The 19931-nt window shown below is 40.9% G+C and overlaps 1 protein-coding gene across 2 annotated transcripts in view; it reads left to right on the top strand.

The window, feature by feature from the left end:
• The first annotated feature begins 229 nt into the window (after positions 1–229).
• Positions 230–19931, top strand: part of DDAH1 (dimethylarginine dimethylaminohydrolase 1) — a 174323-nt gene continuing 154621 nt past the window's right edge. Inside the window, exon 1 of one of the 2 annotated variants that reach the window (XM_032296386.1) lies at positions 230–688. In XM_032296386.1, the coding sequence (XP_032152277.1) occupies positions 386–688 (303 nt within the window). In that variant the 5' untranslated portion in view covers positions 230–385. Of the gene's footprint in view, positions 689–852; positions 1246–19931 lie in introns of those variants that run through there. The other variant, XM_032296389.1, reaches the window with a different exon arrangement.

Consider the following 19931-nt stretch of genomic DNA (forward strand, 5'->3'; position numbering starts at 1 on the left):
CAGAATACAGGTACCGCCAGGTCCGAGTAGGCGAGGCTTTTCGCCGAGCTCCCCGCCTGCGCAGACCTCCCGCCCTCGCTGCGCCCCCGGCCGCGTCTCCCAGTCCCACTCCTCGCGCGGCGCTCGCTGCTACAACTCCCGCCTGGGCTGGCGCGAGACCTGTGAGCGCCGGAGTGGGCGCGCAGGTTGCGCGCGGGCCGGCGCCCGGAGCTCTGGGCATGCTCAGTCGCGCGGGCAGGGCTCCGGGCGCGAGCTGGGCTCCTCCTGCACCACATTCATCGGCTGCCAAGGGGAGCCGCCGGGCGCTCGCAGGCTCGGCGCGCGCTGCCCGCGGGAGAACCCGGCCACCGCCGCCGCCGCCGCCGCCCCTAAGCCTCCCGAAGCCATGGCCGGGCTCGGCCACCCCGCCGCCTTCGGCCGGGCCACCCACGCCGTGGTGCGGGCGCTGCCCGAGTCGCTCGGCCAGCACGCGCTGAGGAGCGCCAAGGGCGAGGAGGTGGACGTCGCCCGCGCGGAGCGGCAGCACCAGCTGTACGTGGGCGTCCTGGGCAGCAAGCTGGGGCTGCAGGTGGTGGAGCTGCCGGCCGACGAGAGCCTTCCGGACTGCGTGTTCGTGGAGGACGTGGCCGTGGTGTGCGAGGAGACGGCCCTCATCACCCGACCCGGGGCGCCGAGCCGGAGGAAGGAGGTAACTGCCCGCCCCGCGACTCTAGGGGCGCGGCCGGGGCGCGCGTCGGGCCCTCCCCCGCCGCCGGCAGCCGCGTTTCCTGTGGAGTCGCGGCAGCGGCCCCCGGGCTAGCTCACAACTTCCCATCGGGTAGCGAGTGTGTGTGTATATGTGTGTCAGAGTCAGAGAGAAGTTCATTGTTCACACCTCCTGGCTTCCGGCAGCCTTCTGTAGGGTCGGATTCAGTGTGGTGGTTCGGTCTCGGGCAGGTGGGTGGGCGGGGGAGTCCGCCTCAGGGGCATTTTTATTTGTGAAAATTAAACGGCAGCAACGACAATGCAACGCTGAGTGTTTCCCAGGGAGCGGGGGCCCGCGAGGGGTGCCGCTCCAGGAGGGCGAGTGGAGGCTGGGCGTCCCTCCAGGGGGCAGCGCCAGTTGTGACACCGAAGCCCCCAAGTCCTGCCTGGCGCCTGGAGCAAGGCAGGCTGGATGAATTAACCGGGTGTCGGCGCCCATAGATCTGGGGCTTCTCGAGTTAGTTTTCAGTGGTGGCGAGTAAGTCCCAAAGAACAAGACTAGTAAGTGAATGAATGGAAGGAAAGTGTTGTGTTGGTGAACTGTGCTAAATGCGTGCATGAATGGGTTAGGTTTGAAAAGCTATACCCTCTGTGCTGTGTTGGGTGTGTGTGCTACCGAGCGTGTTTAATTAGAGATGGTTGTTTCACAAATTCCATAATTTTTATTCTCTATATTTTAAAACTCACAGCAATTAAGAGAGCTTTTCTGTTCTCAAGGGTTGTGACTACTTTGAAATACTGCAGCTTGTGAAATGGCTGATGGCTTTAAGTGCAATGTAGGTTAGTGGGGAGAGACAAATAGAGTAAGATTGGATTTTAAAATGCCATCTGGCCTGGGATTCTTCTCAATGCCAGTTAAGAACCCAGCCTCAAGACTCCGTTGCTATTGGCATCCAGTGGCGTTGCAAGAAGCTGGTGGTTTCTTTCATTTCTGGAGATTTAAGAATGTTTTTTTTTTTTCTATTTTGTCTTTATTCACTTCACATTGGAAATGCCTCATAGAGCTTATGATTAAAATATGCTTATTCCTTACGTCTCCACTACTTGGTTGATGAAATCCTTTACGGTCTGAGAAAATAAGCATATTCCACTAATTTCTCACTGAGATAATCAGCTTTTATTCCACCCTCCATTAGCAGAAAACCAAAAGAGTAACAGATCTCTCTCTTAGCCCTTTGATCTCTTTGCCACACCTCTCCTCCTCTGAGTCTGTGAGATGTCCCACTCTTTTAAACTGATAAGGAATGTAATCGCGTTTGAATACTTTCTAATGTGTTATAGGCCAAATAGCAGAGCTATAGTTTGAACTTAAAAGAGCAAAATCGATTTCAAAACCCTTTCAATAATGCACTCTTTTGATGAGAGTAGTCCAATTTCTTCTCAAGAGGCTGTCACCATATTTATTCATCCATTTTATTTTATTTCTATAATAAAAGATTCCAGGCTTTTTTCTCCCTGATACTTAAGTGAGCAGTGATCTTTTCCCCTGCCCAGATTTTGAAGCATACATTTTAAATTCATTTCATTCTGGTATCAGCCTGGTGGCGCACTGCCAGAAGTCACATGATATAGTGGATAAAAACATTAGACTGAGTCTCAGTTCCACCGCTTTCTAATTCTGTGACCTTTAGGGAGTGTCTCTTGCCTCAGTTTTCTCATCTATAAAGTGGTAATAATAATACGTATTTCACAAAATTGTTGTAATAAATTTGTTAATCTACCTGAAATTCATAGAACAGGACATTTGATGAATGTTGACTATTATTATTCATTTATCAGTAGGTCACGGAAGATTTACTCCTTTAATAAGAAGTCAGCTATACACTGATGTAGTCAGTGACATTTCTCTATTCTGTGATACTGCCTGCAGGTTTGGATCCCCTGCTGGTGCCTGCCTTTGCATTGCACATGATCTGGGTCACCAGAGTAACAGGCCTCCCAGGCAGGGAGAGAAATATGGGCAGTCAGTGTTGGATGGGATGCTTCTGAAGAGCAGGGTCCTGTAGGGCAGTGCTTGTAGAAATCTCTCACAGCACCAGCTCACTGCCTTAGTGGGTGTTAATGCTTGTTGAGTGAGTGAGTGAGTGAATGAATGAATGAATGAATGAAATACTAATACAAGCAGATAGTTACTTCAAGACCCTCTTTAGATTGCTATATATTTTTTCCTGTGATGTTTGCCTTCCCAACTGTGAAAATCTGCAATAACCAAGGAATTATTCTAATATTATCATCACTGATCTCTGCCTCTAGTCTTGTCATTTTCCATTCCATTCCCACACTGTAGCCAAGCTGGTCTTTTAAAAAATCAGATCTGATCCTGTCCCTTCTCTGACTAAACTTCTTGAGGGGCCCCCACTGAGCTTCGATAAACCCATTGACCTGGTCTCTGCTTGCCTTTCCAGCTTTAGCTTCACCTCTGATCCCACCTCAAGCACCCCCTGACCCATGGATCAAGTGAGGTTCTTTCACTGAAGCTGATGAGACTGTTGCTTTTGTGGATTTTCCCTTTGTCTGGGTACTCTTCCTTCCTCCTCTCTTCCCTTTTACCTGCCTTAAGTTCTCAGCTTACTGTTATCACTAATATTTATTGGGTACTTGCCATTCGCAACACACCATACCAGATTTATGACATGCAATCAACTCTTTGAACTCAATACTATCATAATTCCTATTTTAAAGTTGGTGAAACTGAGGCCTAGAGAGAGTAAATAAATTGACCAAGGTTATAGAGTGCAACCTGTAAAACGAGGGTTTGAACTCGAGTTTCGAGAACTCCAAAGCTCTAGTCCCACCCACTGTGGTATTAGACATCACTTTTCCAAACATGGAATTGGTTCTCCTTTTATAAGCTCCTAAAACTCTCTTATCAGCTTCCTTTTATATTTATCATACCACATGATAATTGCCTGTCTACCTTTCTGTGTCTCCCATTATGTAACCTATGAGGGCTAGGATCATGTCTGCATTGGTCAACATTTTATCACCAAGGCCTTGCACACAATAGGCATGTAGCAAATATTTTGTTGAACAAATGTTCTCATGATTTTAGGTCAGCCTTAATTCTCCCTTCTTATGACATATTTGGTGTTTCACAAGCATTCCCCATCAGTAGGGTCCTAAAAGTTCTATTGTGAGCATAGGTGGTTTATAGCTGTTTCTCCTTCTCTTTTTCCCTGTCCCTGCCTCTGTCTGTTGTTATTGTTGTTTTGTTTGTTTTTATAAAAATCTTGAGAAGTTCCTTCTTAATCAAAACATCATGTTTCATTTAATGACTTTTCTTTCTTGAAATTCAAGAAAGTATTCTTGTGAAAGTTCAGTGTTTCTCTCAATGGGGCCTCATAGATTAATAAAGTAGAAGCCCTGTGTGCAGGAAGCTTAAGTTTTAGTGAAGGAAACTGTATATACAGAAAGTCAGTAAATAATGTTAATTGTCTAATAATGTTGTATCTTTAGATTTTGAATATTTTTCATGTTTAATACTTTAAGGAAAATCAGCCTTTAGAGGCCTATCAGATTTTACATGATTCCAACTTACATTTTAGGGAAAAAGTGCAGCTTATCTGTTTGTTTGTTTTTAGAGACACGGTCTCACTCTGTCATCTAGACAGAAGTGCCATGGCATGATCATAGCTCACTGCAGGCTTGAACTTCTGGGCTCAATCGATCTTCCTTCTTTAGCCTCCCAAGGGGCTGGGATTACAGGCATGAGCCACTGTGCCCAGCCAAAAGTCAATGTTTAAATGTCAAATACTGTAAACAAATAATCTAAAAGATGATGAAGGACAAATGACAGATTGTGAGGATTGAATTTTTTAATTAAAACTTTTGTATAGATAATGTATGCCTGCAGTGCCAAATTCAAAAGGTACAAAAGGATATGCAGTAAAAGTGGGTCTTGCCCTTCTACTATCACTCTTGCACCTGCCTAACCAGTTCCCCTCCTTAGAGGCAACTACTAATGCCATTTTCCTGAGTTTCTTTCCAAAGGTTCTTAGTATCTAATGAATGATTAACTGACAAAGCTTACTTAAGCAAAATTGCGAAATATATCCTGTGCCCTTTTGCCCCTCCACTTTTTTTAAGTTTACTTGTCATTTACACTGTTGACTAGGATTGCTTCTTTGTAACAGCAATTTTATCCTTTCCCAGGTACCAAGTGTTAGTATGTGGGATCATTTGTCTCAGAGAAAACCACACAAATTCACTCTTACAAAGTGATAAGAGCTTAGTTATTATTGTTTCCTTGAGCTTTTGCATTTTTAGGGGCCTCTTCAGGAAGAAGTCAGTACTTAGCACAAGGTAATAAATCCCAAAAGTGGAATTAGGCATCATGTGGGGGAATGGGGACATAAATGGAAGGGATGGACAATATAATTTGGATAGATGTTCCCCTTTTATTAGGGTGCTTATTAGAACCTTCATATTTTGTTTGGGTTTATTCTCTAGTTAGGAAAAAGCATAAATATGTTCATCCTGAAGGCAAGTGAACATTAAGATAATGTCTAATAGCTATAGATAACAAATGCCAAGTTTTGAGTATGTGTGATTCCTAAAAGATGGTATTATTAACCCTAGTCAAAAGTAAGGAAACTGAGGCTCAACTGAGGTTAAGTAACTTGTCCAAAGTTACACACAGTAATAAGTTGTAAAAATGAGGTTTTTATGAAAGTCTAAAGGTTGTTTTTGCATGAAGTGCTTTTTTCCAGTTGTGGTTAATCCCAAAAAAACATTAAATCAATGTAGAATAACTACCTAAATTCCATTTTACACATTAATGATATGCAATCTAACTTGAAAACTAAATGAATCATTATACTTCCCTTCTCTCATAAATAAGAATATGTTGTCTTCACTTTAGTTTAAAAATAATAATTCAGTCATTTATATGACCCCCTAAATTGCCTAGGCACAGTTTGTGCATAATTGTATCTTATCTACCAGCAGAGCGGATGATTACTTTTTTAAATGCACACATTTCCTCAAACTTCTGTTTAGCTTCAAGTGAGAAAACTGCCCCAAACCATAATTAGAAATTATTCTGACACTCACCAAGATGGAAAGTGAATGTGCTGAAGCTCTTCACATGGCAGCAGATTAACAGTTCTTGATAAATCATCACCTCCAACTAGTTAAAACAACTGCTCTTTTTCAGGACTTTTTAATTTTTTTGACTCTTCTACATGGCCTTGGCAGTAACGTTTGGAAATTGATGTGTCCCAGAGACTGGAATGCATCCAATAATATAGTCTACTCCTATACAGTTCATCTTGAAAGCCTTGAAAATAAGAAACAAAATGAGGAGGGAGTGACTTCTATTAGATACTATTAGCTGAAAATGAGCTTTCTGCAGAGATTCGTAGACTCATTAGAGAACCATTATAAGACTAAGAAGGAAGAACTGGATCCCTTGTAATTCAGATGTGCTGGAAAATTGCTTTTGCATGTATTTGAATTCTCATTAAGCTCAGATTTCTTCAAAATTAGTTTTTATTATAATAATGGTAGGTACCCATCTGTTAATATAAACCACAAAAACAGAAAAATCTACTTATGACTTTTGAACAGATTTACCTTCCTCTGCCTTGTGTCATAAGTGAATTATTTGTGGCATCTTATGATTCTCAATATAAATTTGGAGGTACATGTTTTAAACATGAGTGCTGGTTATTATTAATTTTATGGGCTTTTGCTATTAAAATCTGCAACCATTTCAGAAACCCTCATTTTTTGACTAGAAATTTGAATATGTGTAGTGTTCCTTCCTCCTTATCAAGGGAGTATCATAATTAAAGATAAAATGACTAAAACCTTAATAAAAGAAAAAAGTTTCATTTATATCTTATACAGAACACAGTGCAGTATTTATTTTGGGTTGTCCATAAATATTTACCTACCATAACTGAATCCTCTGAAGTTCTATCAAAATATTCACCCGACCTTTGGAGTTAGCTTCCATCAGTTTCCTTAACTGATATTAGATATTAACTCTGTCAGACTTCTCAGACTCATTTCACAAGCAGGGGCGTTTCATCTGAATGGACAAGCAGGCATAATCGCAAGCAACAAATCCCATTTAAAAATGTGTGTGTGTAATGCCATCTAGTTCACTTTGTCATTGTCAAATAATTTAATAATGTACATCATCTTCCTGAAGCTGATGCTGCTGAAGGAGCAGTAGAATCACTTAGAAAGGAATAAATCACCAGACTTTAGACTTTTGTTTCCAAATGTCTAAATCATCCAAACAACTATGAAAAGAGGAATCAGCATGACAAAGTACAAAGAAAAGTACAGACTAATACAGGGTTGGTTTAATTTAGTCCAACAAATCAGTGTGGACAAGAACCTGACTTAGTTTAGGTTAGCAAATTAAAAGGACTATATTATCCAGCTTTTGCAGCTGGATGATAGGGGTAAGTTATTTCAGTGAAGATATGTACATAAGCATTTTCCTCTGTTTGATTATGTGTGAGTAAATAAACCTTTGCCTTTATTAAAGGACCTTTTGCCTTGATTATTTCATCATTATTTTGTTTAAGAAATATTGAAGTTTTCCATATTTTGTGTGGCATTAAGTTTGAGTGCCATGATTGCATGAAAAGTGACTCTGCTTTTGATAGTAAAGGGATAATAGTTGTGTTACTCATATCTGTTTGTACATTCAATAACTGTCTGTTACTTCTAGACTGACTATTTGGTGCTGGGGAGATATAGATGAACTGGACACTTCCACTGCCCTCGAGGACCTCACAGTCCAGTGAGGGAGGCAGATCAGTGACAGACACTTGCAGAACAGGGGGCAGATTCTATGGCAGAGCTCTGCCCAGTCCCACAGAAGCTCAAGGAGATGTGTCTCACCCACACCAAGGCTTCCCAGAAGGAGTGATTATCAAGTGAGAATTAACCAGGGGAAGGCAGAGAAGGGCAACCTTCCAGATATAGAGAACACGATGAAATAGGATGGAGGTAATAGTCTAATAAAGATTAATTTTATTAATGTTGAGAAGATACAGAATTGAGAAAAGCCTACCCGTGCCCTCTCAGATCTTTTGAAATTTCAGAACCAATCCCAAGTTCACCAAAAGAATCATGTGCATAACTGTATTTCTTTGTTTGGGTATAGAGAGATATGGCCACTTTGGATACCTCATTTTTTTTTTTTTTTGGGAAGAATATATCTTCCTCTTTCCCTTCATGCCATTCTTAGTTCAGATTATTAGTGGCTAATTCTAATTTTCCTCTATAAGGGGGAGAATAATTTTTCTTAAGCCACGCAATTTGTGGCAATTTCTTTTTTTTTTTTAATTGCATTTTAGGTTTTGGGGTACATGTGAAGAACATGCAAGATTGTTGCATAGGTACACACATGGCAGCGTGATTTGCTGCCTTCCTCCCCATCACCTATATCTGGCATTTCTCCCCATGCTCTCTCTCCCCAATTCCCCACCCCTCACTGTCCCTCCCCTATTTCCCCCTGACAGACCCCAGTGTGTGATGCTCCCCTCCCTGTGTCCATGTGTTCTCATTGTTCAACACCCACGTATGAGTGAGAACATGCGGTGTTTGATTTTCTGTTCTTGTGTCAGTTTGCTGAGAATGATGGTTTCCAGGTTCCTCCATGTCCCTACAAAGGACACGAACTCATCATTTTTGATGGCTGCATAGTATTCCATGATGTATATGTGCCACATTTTCCCTGTCCAGTCTATCATCGATGGGCATTTGGGTTGGTTCCAGGTCTTTGCTATTGTAAACAGTGCTGCAATGAACATTCATGTGCATGTGTCCTTATAGTAGAACGATTTATAATCCTTTGGATATATACCCAGTAATGGGATTGCTGGGTCAAATGGAATTTTTATTTCTAGGTCCTTGAGGAATCACCACACTGTCTTCCACAATGGTTGAACTAATTTACACTCCCACCAACAGTGTAAAAGTGTTCCTATTTCTCCACATCCTCTCCAGCATCTGTTGTCTCCAGATTTTTTAATGATCGCCCTTCTAACTGGTGTGAGATGGTATCTCAATGTAGTTTAGATTTGCATTTCTCTAATGACCAGTGATGATGAGCATTTCTTCATGTATGTCTTCTTTTGTAAAGTGTCTGTTCATATCCTTCACCCACTTTAGAATGGGATTGTTTTTTTCTTGTAAATCTGTTTTAGTTCTTTGTAGGTTTTGGATATCAGCCCTTTGTCAGATGGGTAGACTGCAAAAATTTTTTTCAATTCTGTTGGTTGCCGATTCACTCTAATGATTGTTTCTTTTGCCGTGCAGAAGCTGTGGAGTTTGATTAGGTCCCATTTGTCTATTTTGGCTTGTGTTGCCGATGCTTTTGGTGGTTTGGTCATGAAGTCCTGTCATGAAGTCCTTGGATACCTCATTTCTAAGTGTACTTTCCTCTTACTGTTACACCCGCATGCTCCATAATGGTCTGGCACCTCTTGTATTCCTGACTAGCACAGTTTGGGAACAATGTAACTCACTCTGGATCTGAAAAAATTCTATTTTAAGTCTGAAACTGAAAGATTTCCTGAGGTTGTTATTTAGATTCTGGTAACTTTTTTGCCATTTAGATTCTGGGGTGGGGGGTGTTCTATAAGTTATCAGTATATTCTTTGCTGGGGGAGTTTCCCTCTTGGCCCATAATTTGTCACATTAGGGTGTATCAGGCAAACCTGTCATCCTGTAGTATGTAGTTATATACAGACACTCCTCAACTTATAATGGAATTACATCATGATAAACATATCTTAAGTTGGAAATATCATAAATTGACAATATACTTAATACCTGTAACCTGCAGAACATTATAGCTCAGGCTGCACTACCTTAAACATGCTCAGAACACTTACATTAGCCTATCATTAGACAAAATAAACACAAAGCCTACTTTAAAATAAAGTATTGAATATCTCATGTAATTTATTGAATACTGTACTGAAAGTGAAAGCAAAATGCTTGTATGAGTACTCAAAGTATGGTTTCTACTGAATTTATATCACTTTTGCGCCATTGTAAAGTCAAAATATTGTAAGTTGAACCATTATAAATTAGGGGCCATCTGTACATTACCCATGTCAATGGCAAATAAGACAAAACTAATCAAATCTCTTGATTTTGACTGTAGTCACGATTGAATCTCAAGTGCAGCCTAAACTGAGAATGCATCTATAATTATGGATTGAATTTTGCATGAGCTGCAGGAGGCAGCCAGGTGGGGAATACTCACTGTCCTGGGGGCAGGAGACACGGTTTTGATTTTTGCAGTGATATTCAGATCAAATAGCTGAGGGATTTTTTTTTTTCTTTTTGGAGCCCGGGGGGAGAAAGTATAGGGTGAGAAAGAGATAAGAAGTTAGGGGAAAGTGGATGGGGAGTTGATGATAACTTACATTTATGAAATGGGATTGGAGTTTGATAAATAAAAAATACTGGATTTTATTCAACCGAAGACATTATACTTGTTCTACTTAATTAACTAATCATATGAACTCATGCCTTGTTAATGATAATCCATTATGAGATGCAGTTGAATTTGCTAAATCTATTTCAAAAGCTCTGCTTACTCAACCATTTATAGCTCATTTGATAAGTAATTTTTTCTATAGAAGACTTTAAATAAAAATCATTGAAATAGTGTAGGATCCTACACCCACATATTTTCTGCCATCACACATCACTTTCCTCAGTGTCTGTCATTGGAGGTTTTTGGGTGGTAGTTGTGAACCAGTGGCCTGAAGAGATGGAGAGCAAATGGTGACGAGGTACGTGCTGTAAGTTGCGTTTTCTGTTATAACTAAGTCTTGACTTGCCCATGGTAATTCTTTCTTATAAACCTTCCTTATATATATACTGGTTTCTATTCCTGATACTGAATTGTTAGTTTTCTAATATTTAACTTTTGGCTTCCAAAACTACATGAAGTTATTTTTCTAAGGAAAGACAAAAAAAAAAAAAAGATACCCATATGAAAAAGTAATCTTCCTATAGTTAGCTGTGTACGTATTAGCCAAATAAGGTATAGGTGTAGCTATTTTTTTTAATATGGAAATATACTTATGGTAAACCTAAACATTTCTAGCCTGAAATGATTTAAAAAGCTGAAATTAATGAATTAATCTTAGAAAAGCATAGCCATTTTATTCTTTTAATTATTTTTTGAGTCATAAGGGAACCATCATTTCAGGAAGAAAGATTATTATAACTACAGTTTGGCTTTGGGTCATATTTTAGGCCATTTATGATATAATCATATTTTCCAGATCAACAGTTTTATGTGAAGGGATTTAGATCTAGTACTTTATTTTGAAATACCCAAACCATTTTTTAAATCTTGCTTTTGGTATTTTCCAACTTTCTGCATGTCATCCTAGTTCTCTATCAGGGACCCTGGTTTTCCAGCTCCATTTTCTCTGAAAAATACACAGTTGGGAGGCAGAAGGGCCCTAACCAAAAATGTCACTAAATTTTTTCATTTTTGTCCTTTGTTACTTTCAAACTAAACGTTATTAAGGCTTCAGGCCTCCCTAATCTCTCAGCCTCCCCAAACCACCCCAAATATAGAAACAGTCCAATTGTGACTAGAGCACAGCTTCAAGACAAGGCTTTTGTACCATTTTTCCCCCAGTTGCTGCTCTCTACGCACTAGTGGGTCATGAAATCAATTTAGTGGGTCATGACCAGATCTTTGATTTTTATTGTAATAGAATCAGTAGGAAATGTCAGAGTTTACTGCAACATAGCATCATCCAGGTAAGTATTGTTTCATAAAACTTGTTTCATTTTTACACATTGTGTTTGTGTATACTGATTAGGTAAATGAATTTCTTACAGTAGGTCATGGTAAAAAATAAATGTGAAAAATCCACTGCACATCCTTTCAGCAGGATTGTGCCATTCAGCCTCTTTATAGAAATTCTGCAGGGTCATGCCTGTTGGCCAGTTGGGTCCTGGGAATCATGGCCAAAATCTCAGTATTACCTTCTATCAAGTCATGTTTGATTTCCTATCACTTGTGCTGACTCCCTACAGTGATGGTTTCATGACTGTTTGGACCCCTGTCCATTCAGTAAACTAGTGTTGAGTCTGTAGCTTTGTATGGCCTGGTAGATGTGATTGGGGAACGTGAAGAGGAGGAAGATCATCAACTTCACCATTTGCTAGAAGCTGATTCTACCTCTTCTTTGGTGATAAGTTTTAACACAGTTAAGGAAAGGTTATGTTGATTAAGGTAAGAAAGCATAGTTTTCCTTCTAAACTTGCATCTTTTGCACTTTTCAGAGGCAGGGAGGGGGAGATTTGGTGGCAGTAGCATTTCCTGAATCCTTTGCCAGGGGTTGTACCCAGTAGGAAGCAGCAGCATCCAGGTGGGGGCTGAGACCTACACAGACACTGGGAGGCATCAGGGTCCAACATCAGGATTTGACCACAGATACTCTTGAGGTAGGGACCGAAACTCAGAACACTTATTTTGGTTCAGAGAACTCCAGCAAGTATCCACATACAGAATGTGCTAAAATGTAATTATAATGTTCATGTCATTCTCAGATCACTGGCTAAAGGCCTAAAAGAGATCTTGGAAATCACTGGCATCTCCCTCTTTCCTTCACACTTCTGCAACACTAGATAAGCGGAAATCCTGCCTTATGTAAGAATGCCAAAGAAAATTTAGTTTTTTTCCCCAAGTAACCCATTTTAGCAATATTTCTTGGTGATGGTGCTATTAAGTATGAGACATCTGGACTGGCATATAAATTGGGGTTCATTCTGACAAAGTATATATAGATGTTTAGTAATGGGTCAGTCTGTGATTGCAGGGAAATGGAGCACCCAGTTTTCAGTAGTGACCCCTTTTTGCTAGCTGAGCAGCCTAGTACTAAGAGTGGAATATATTCCCTTATACATGCTATGCTCTTCTATGCCCCCCAAAAGAGTACTTTGAAGATTCTGATAAGAGACATTAATGATAGAGGCAAACGGTACATGGCTGTGACTGGAGAAATTGTGTGTTTGTAGGAAAAGGGCTTGGAATTGTGAAACCCGGAGCTGTAATTACAAGAAAAAAAATAGGGAGTGCAGTTATCATGTCCATGTCTGCATTTTTCTTTGTGAGCACTGAGCTGGATAACTGAAGCCTCTGAGTGGTTTGCAGGAAAGCTGAGGATTAATACTGTTTCTAAACTGTCCAATCCTCAGAAGGAAGTTTCTTGGTGAGTGGATGGAGTAATAGAGATTTAAGTTAAAACATTTTCTTGAAAGTAAATGCCGAGAAAAACACAAGATATAGTTTGTTGGCCTCAATACAGCTGAGGGCTCAGTTATGATTCAGAACACGCTCCCTGAAACACTCGCCTGCCCTGAGGTCAACCTAATGACTGGAAATTCTGCAAATGTAACAGCTACTATCCATTGGCCTGTTTTTATAAAACACACACACAGGTTTGGATAAAATCAGTTTTCTAACAATGCCCTCCTTGTGAATAATGCTTGGTGGGATTGTGGATCATCAAAAATGTTTACAGGGATTCTTGAGTTACATCATTTCAGTGGTCCTTTAGCCAGGAGAAAGTTTTTGTTCTTTTTGGTTTGTTTTAATGAATTGTGCCTTTTTATTGGGCTCTTTCAGCCTGAGATCACCTCCATACTGGTTGTCTTGATTTCACCTTTAGGATGGGCTTTTATGGTGCTGTCTATGGAGTAGAATGTGTATATGCAGTTCCTAGAACTTCCCTACTCTTCTTTACCTTACTTTTTAGGGGAATTCCTATAACACTATGAGTTTGTTCTTATACTCTAGATCTAGAAGATGATATTCAGATTTTAAGTTCAACTCATAAGTGGATCGTAAAGTTACTCTAGTAGGTCACTCCAGTTTTTGTTTGTTTGTTTGTTTGTAAAGGAACTGGAATATAATAGAAAATAACAGTGTATTCGCAACCCATAATCTAGCCAGGTAATGTTTCATGTATCTTTGTTTCATTTATACACATATACGTGTTCCCTCATATACTGTAGGTTGCAACATAAAGTATAGTTCTTACTGTGGGTCATTATCGAGATTATTTTTTAATTTATTTTTGTTGTTGTTTTTGTTGTCAAGAGGTTTTAAATCTACTTATCTAGGAGACCAAAAAAACCTTTAATAAATACTGCCATTTTATCTTTTGCTGCCATTCTTTGTTGTTTGCAGCAACAGAATTTTGGCATGTGTCAAAGGCACTTGACTCCCATTGAGCAAATGCGCAGTTTGATCTCAGGGCACTGGGTTTTTCATTACCTAGGAGGAAGATAAAGCCACTCATCCAAAGGCAGCAAAATGCAGGAGTTGGAAAAGAAGAGAAGGAAAGCAAACAGTGGAAGTGGAAAGTCTCAGGCTTTTCCCAGTAAATCAGGGTTTTCAAATATCAAAAATATCTCCTACATTAATGCTACAGAGTATTTCTGTACACTTAGAAGTGGTACACTCATTTGTAAACCAGATTACAATGTTGTGGTATTATAGCCCAGGATGGCAGGTGTTCACAAAGCATACCACTTATTAAAATGGCCATATGAAAGCCTAGTACCTTTTCCATTCTATTGACTCCAGTCTCATTTCCACTGTTTCTGCTTTCCTCTGCTCCTCACTGAACTGCCCACCACCTCCCAGACCCACAATTTCTCGAGATACAGAACCAGCACAAGGTACTTCAGCCTTCATCACTCCTCTAGTGTGCATACCTCTCACTCCACCCAGGTGTCTAGAGACACATGCCTCTAAGCTGACTTGGGAGGGAGACTGCTTGACTCCTGGGGCGCTTGTTGAGAGGTGGCTTTCTCTTCCTTTCCATGTGCCCTGAGGACCGGCAGAGGAAAGCTATACATTCAGATTGTGGTCCCAGTGCATCTTAACTGTGTGGCCTTGAGCAAGCAGAGCACCACTTTCATCTTCTATAATGTTGGGGTGGTTTTGACTACCCTATAGCTTTGTTATGATGACTGCGTGCAGTAATACAGGTAAGGTACTAAGAAGTACCATGCACAGAGTCGTTCTTTGATCAGTGATCAATCCCTCCTCTTTCTGCCTTTATATGCTTTTTGCCTTTCCAAAGCGCTATTATTCAAGCCCCTAAGGATTGAGGCTGTGCTTTTCTCTTGCTATCTTCTCTTCCTGGAAACTGGAAACCTCCGTCCATTGGACTATGGCCAGACTGCCTGTAGCCTGCCCAGACTGAGATTCTGTCCAGCAGTTGGGACTCTTGGCTCTTGTGTTTTGGACCTCTTTGCTGACTCCACCTGAAACACTCCAGGAGGTTGATAAGACCATTGAGGTATGCACTTGAACCTCACCTGACAGCCAGGCCAGTTCCCCAGCACCTGTGCCACTCTACATGTAGGTCCTATGTGGATAGTGACCTCCTCTCCACCTCATGGTTTTAGGAGTAGGTCATCAGACTCAACTGAGTCAAAAGGTACTATGCTTTCTATAATTTTTCATACTTCTGATCTTTTAAGTGCATGAATACTTAGAGATATTTCTGCCACTAAGCTTATCATCTGATCTTGAACTGGTCATATATTGGTATTTAGATTTGAATTCACATTTTAAGTATCTTTACACATTCAATATATTTTCCATTTTAAGTACTTTAAAAATTCCTCTTACATTGCAGATGAAATTCCACCTGGAATTGAGTCCCAGTTCCACTTCTCAGTTACGTCATCTTGGGCAACTAACAAGTTTCAGTTTCCTATAAAATATCTTTATGCCTTCTGCTGGGCATGGTGGCTCACACCTGTAATCCCAGCACTTTGGGAGGCTGAGGTGGTCGGATCATGAGATCAGGAGTTCGAGAGCAGCCTGACCAACATGGTGAAATTCCATCTCTACTAAAAATACAAATATTAGCTGGGTGTGGTGGTGCGCACCTGTAATCCCAGCTGCTCAGGAGGCTGAGGCAGGAGACTCACTTGAACCCGGGAAGTGGAGGTTGCAGTGAGCCAAGATCGCACCATTGCACTCCAGCCTAGGCGACACAGCAAAATTACGTCTCAAAAAAAACAATACATACACACACACACACACACACACACACACACATCTCTATGCTGTCTTCCCAAGGATGTTGAAGATCAAAGTTTTCTGAACACTGTAATGCTATATGCAACAGTGATTACAGTGGTAATGTTACAATGAGTGATGGATTGTACGTATGGTAATAGTAACGTTATTACATATGGACTGGAGGTAACTAGCCTATTCTTGATGATATATCGGATTGACTAGATTTGACCAATGTCCTTTGCACAATAACATTGACACTGAGCTCTGACAACCTTAGAGAGAGATCCTAATAGAAAGAGACTACTCTTAGAAAGCTTTAGTCACCCGCAGAGACTCAGACCTACCACTTACTAGCAAGGTGAACTTGGCCAAAAAACTTTTGATACAGTTTTGTCATCTGTAAGAAAGGGTGACACTACTCCTTCTATTTATTTAACAGGCAATTGTTGAGTACTTACAACATGCAAAATATAAAGTAAACAAGTATGATGCCTGCTCTGATGGAGCCTGTAGTTTAACTGGAGAGATAAACATGAAATAAATAATCTTAAATATATGTGTGTAATTAAAAATACCAGTAAGTGTCTTAAAGGAAAAACACAACTTGTCTCATAAAATTGTAAAATGTCAATAAGAGACTTTATCTGCAAAATACCTGAGTATCGGCTTTTAGATGAGACCAGTGTACAACCACATCTCTCTTCATCTCCCAACTTCATCTGTCACGTGCTCCTGCTGCCATGCTTTCCAGAGATCCATCCCCACCTGCTTGGACTTTCATCCACCACACAATGCGTCTCCATTGTGCTTCATGCAGTTTTCAGGTTCATAGGCCCCTTCCAGTGTTACCCACCTTCTCCCAGCTAATCCTTTCACCCACAACCAACAACAGCAATATCGTTTATCACGTATTTCCTGTGTGTCAGCACTTTAAATCCATCATTCTCTCTAGCTGTCTTGGCCCTCTTCCAAGCCCTGGAAGCAGCCTGGCTTTTAGCAGAAGAAATAAAGGGTCCCTTCTTACTATTAGCAGAAGAAATAATAGGTCTGTTAGTCAGCCTCATCATTCTGCTGATGGTCCTGCCCCAACAGGACCCTTATTCCTTTCATATGCTCAGGTAATGCCTTGGTGCCATTAACTAGGTTTACATCTTGACCCCTTTTTTTGGTTTCCTGCCTAGATTCCCTGCAAAAGACCCCAAGGCTGACCTCTAGTCCTCGTATGAGAGAATCTCTCAAACATACTGCTATGCCTGTTGGTGCCATGTACTGCCAGCCCTGTAATACATCTGCTTGGTAATTCATTGGGCCAGACACCAGCCTGCCTTATGCTGGGCTGTGCCCACAGCCTGGCCCCTTCTGTGGGGCCTCTGATGCCAGCTGCCATTCTGAGTCTTCTTCCTTTTGCCCAGAGTTGGAACCATCCCTGGTCACTGGCCTTGTGCTAGTGGGCCATTTTACTGACTGGACTTAGAACCAATGTGTGCCTTTATATTTTAAAGTATTTATTAGGTTTAGCCTCTTAGGAAGTTTGAGGTACGATGCCTTACCGAGGCGCACACACTCTTAATTTTCTGTCTCTCTCCCTCCTCCTGTAGTATCTAGCTATCAATTAAATGCTACGTTTCTGTCTCCGTTTAACAAACTTGTTCTTGGAATGCTTACTAAACTGACTTTAGTCCAATTTTGAAAAATTTGTAAAATTCTTTGCTGGCAGAAAAGAAATTTTACTGTGTTTAATTAAGCAGATTAAAATGTGATTTTCCCAATTGTCAAAACTATTTTTGATAGATTTCCTGTGTTTTGTGTTGCTTTTTGTAAAAGAATAATTATTCACATTATTGTAATTCCATATTGTACAGAACAGGAACAGAGGAAGTGATGCAGATCCTTTGGCAGAAAGGTCATTTGAGTCACTGGAGTGTCTTGAACCATAGGGGAATTAGAGCTCCTACTGATGCGATGCACAGCACATTTCTTCAGATAAAGACACCGCTCATTTATATGTGGATGTTTTTCATCTGAATATTTGCGCTGAAGGAGAGCAACAGAGGGATACTTACTTGTAAACAAAGGGGGGTGGTGTGAAGAGGAAATGAATACTTCATAGAACTCTAAAATAAACCAACCAGGTTTTCAGAACTTCTCACTCTTAATAAGTCCTGCCATTCTTTATCTCTTAGAACAGAGATCATTGAGAGAATTAAAGAGCAGGCTTAGTAATGATGGAAACACAAATTCTGATTGGTAATCCAGGATAACAACTTCAGAGTGATAGATGTTGGTGTTCTAACATAGGGGTGTCTGATCCTTTGGCTCCTCTGAACCAAATTGGAGGAAGAAGAATGGTCTTGAGCCACACATAAAATACGCTAACAATAGCTGATCAGCTTAAAAAATATATATCACAAAAAATTATCCTAATGTTTTAAAAAAGTTTACAAATTTGTGTTGGGCCACATTCAAAGCCATCCTGGGCCACATGTGGCCCGTAGGCCATGGGTTGGACAAGCTTGCTCTAACAAGAAAGGATGATGAAGATGCTGGCTCCTGACTTCAATGGGTGGATATTTACTGCTGAACACACACAGCACTGTACTTGGAGGTCTCCAAGCCCTCCGTGTCATCTTTGGGTTAATTAAAATAAGGGATGAACTTAGAGACACAGCCGGCTCTTCTTTCCGATGATTCAGTGTGAAGGAAGCGGGTAGTTTTGCAGAGAAAAAATCCTTACAGTGTTTCTGTCAAGGATTAGCCTGTTGATGAGGAAATTCAGACACGAAAGGCCAGTGTAACTTTTGGTTAACATTTTGCATAATTCAGACTGACTAAACCTTCAATTCCTGGTAACGCCGTTTGTATTTGAGTCCGGAGCTACCTCCAGACTCAGATGAGCAATCATATTACTAGGTCAATGATTTTACATTCTGGTCAGATTTCTTTAGGTTGCAAACAACTGTAACATATTCCTGCAAGGAGGAGGAGGAAAATTGTAAAGATAGACTCAAATTGAAACTACAGAATCATTAGGGACATGAAGTCTTTCTCCTCTCTTCATGTCATCTCTTCTCGCCATCCACCTGCTTCATTCAGTTCTCTGGTTTATCTTAAGCTTCCTTGTGGTCCCCCCGAGTTTACTTCATATTCCTGTAACTTAGCTGCTGTGGCATTCTGACTCAGATTTCCAGTTTCTCAACTAAAATGCTTAAATGGAGAGCCTCATGGGCCCATATTAATTTTTGATGCATGCAACCAAGTGATAGGTAGCTGGCCAGCCTATGAATAAACTGAATTCAGTTCAGATGCCCAACTCTGGTTCAACCAGATATAGCTTCAGAGGCCAAGATCAGAGTGAGTTTGCTTAGAGCAGCAGGCAGATTCTTGTGTATAAATAAGCAGGCAGTGAGTGGTGTCTCCTATGTAGCTGGCCTCCTGCTAACAAGTGGATGCAAACACTGACCTGTTGTGAAAGAGTGCCTTGTGTGGGAGAACCACATTCTGATCTTTTATTCAATTGAATTTTAAAATTCAATGATGACCACCTTTCTCTCCTGTTGAAAGGTGGCCTGTCCTATATCCCTTGAGTGAGACACACATCTCTCCTACCCTAAGTGAGATGTAAGATGTAATGTAAAAAGCTATTGCTGCAGGAAGAGTGGACATCAGGTAAAAAAGGGTCAAATAGAGAGAAGGAGAAGAAGAAAGGAGGAAAAACTAACTGGAAATAAAATCTTCAGTTTCCACTCAGAAACTTGATAGATCTCCGTGACACTAAGCCATACGTTAGAGGATTGGGGGAGGGGTGGCAGGAGGATGGAGGGAGAGGCAGAGGAAGGGAGGTGGGATTGAAACAAGGGGACAAAGAATAGGAAGGAAAGGATTTTGGATATTAGATCTCAGAAAGTAGAAATACCACCTTGACGTCTTTGGCATGATGTTGCCAAAGGATAGGATAAAAGGTTGACTTGAAATGGACATGATCAAGTGGACCAGGCAGGTTTTCCATTTTCCCTTTTCCTGAAAGCCCACCAGTAGCAATTGACATGGTTAGGCCTTATATCCCTACCCAGATCTCATCTTGAATTGTAGTCCTCATAATCCCCACATGACAAGGGAAAGACCAGGTGGAGGTAAT

Source organism: Sapajus apella, unplaced genomic scaffold (genome assembly GCF_009761245.1).
Source record: "Sapajus apella isolate SASKATOON/1434 unplaced genomic scaffold, GSC_monkey_1.0 scaffold36, whole genome shotgun sequence".
NCBI lineage: Eukaryota > Metazoa > Chordata > Mammalia > Primates > Cebidae > Sapajus > Sapajus apella.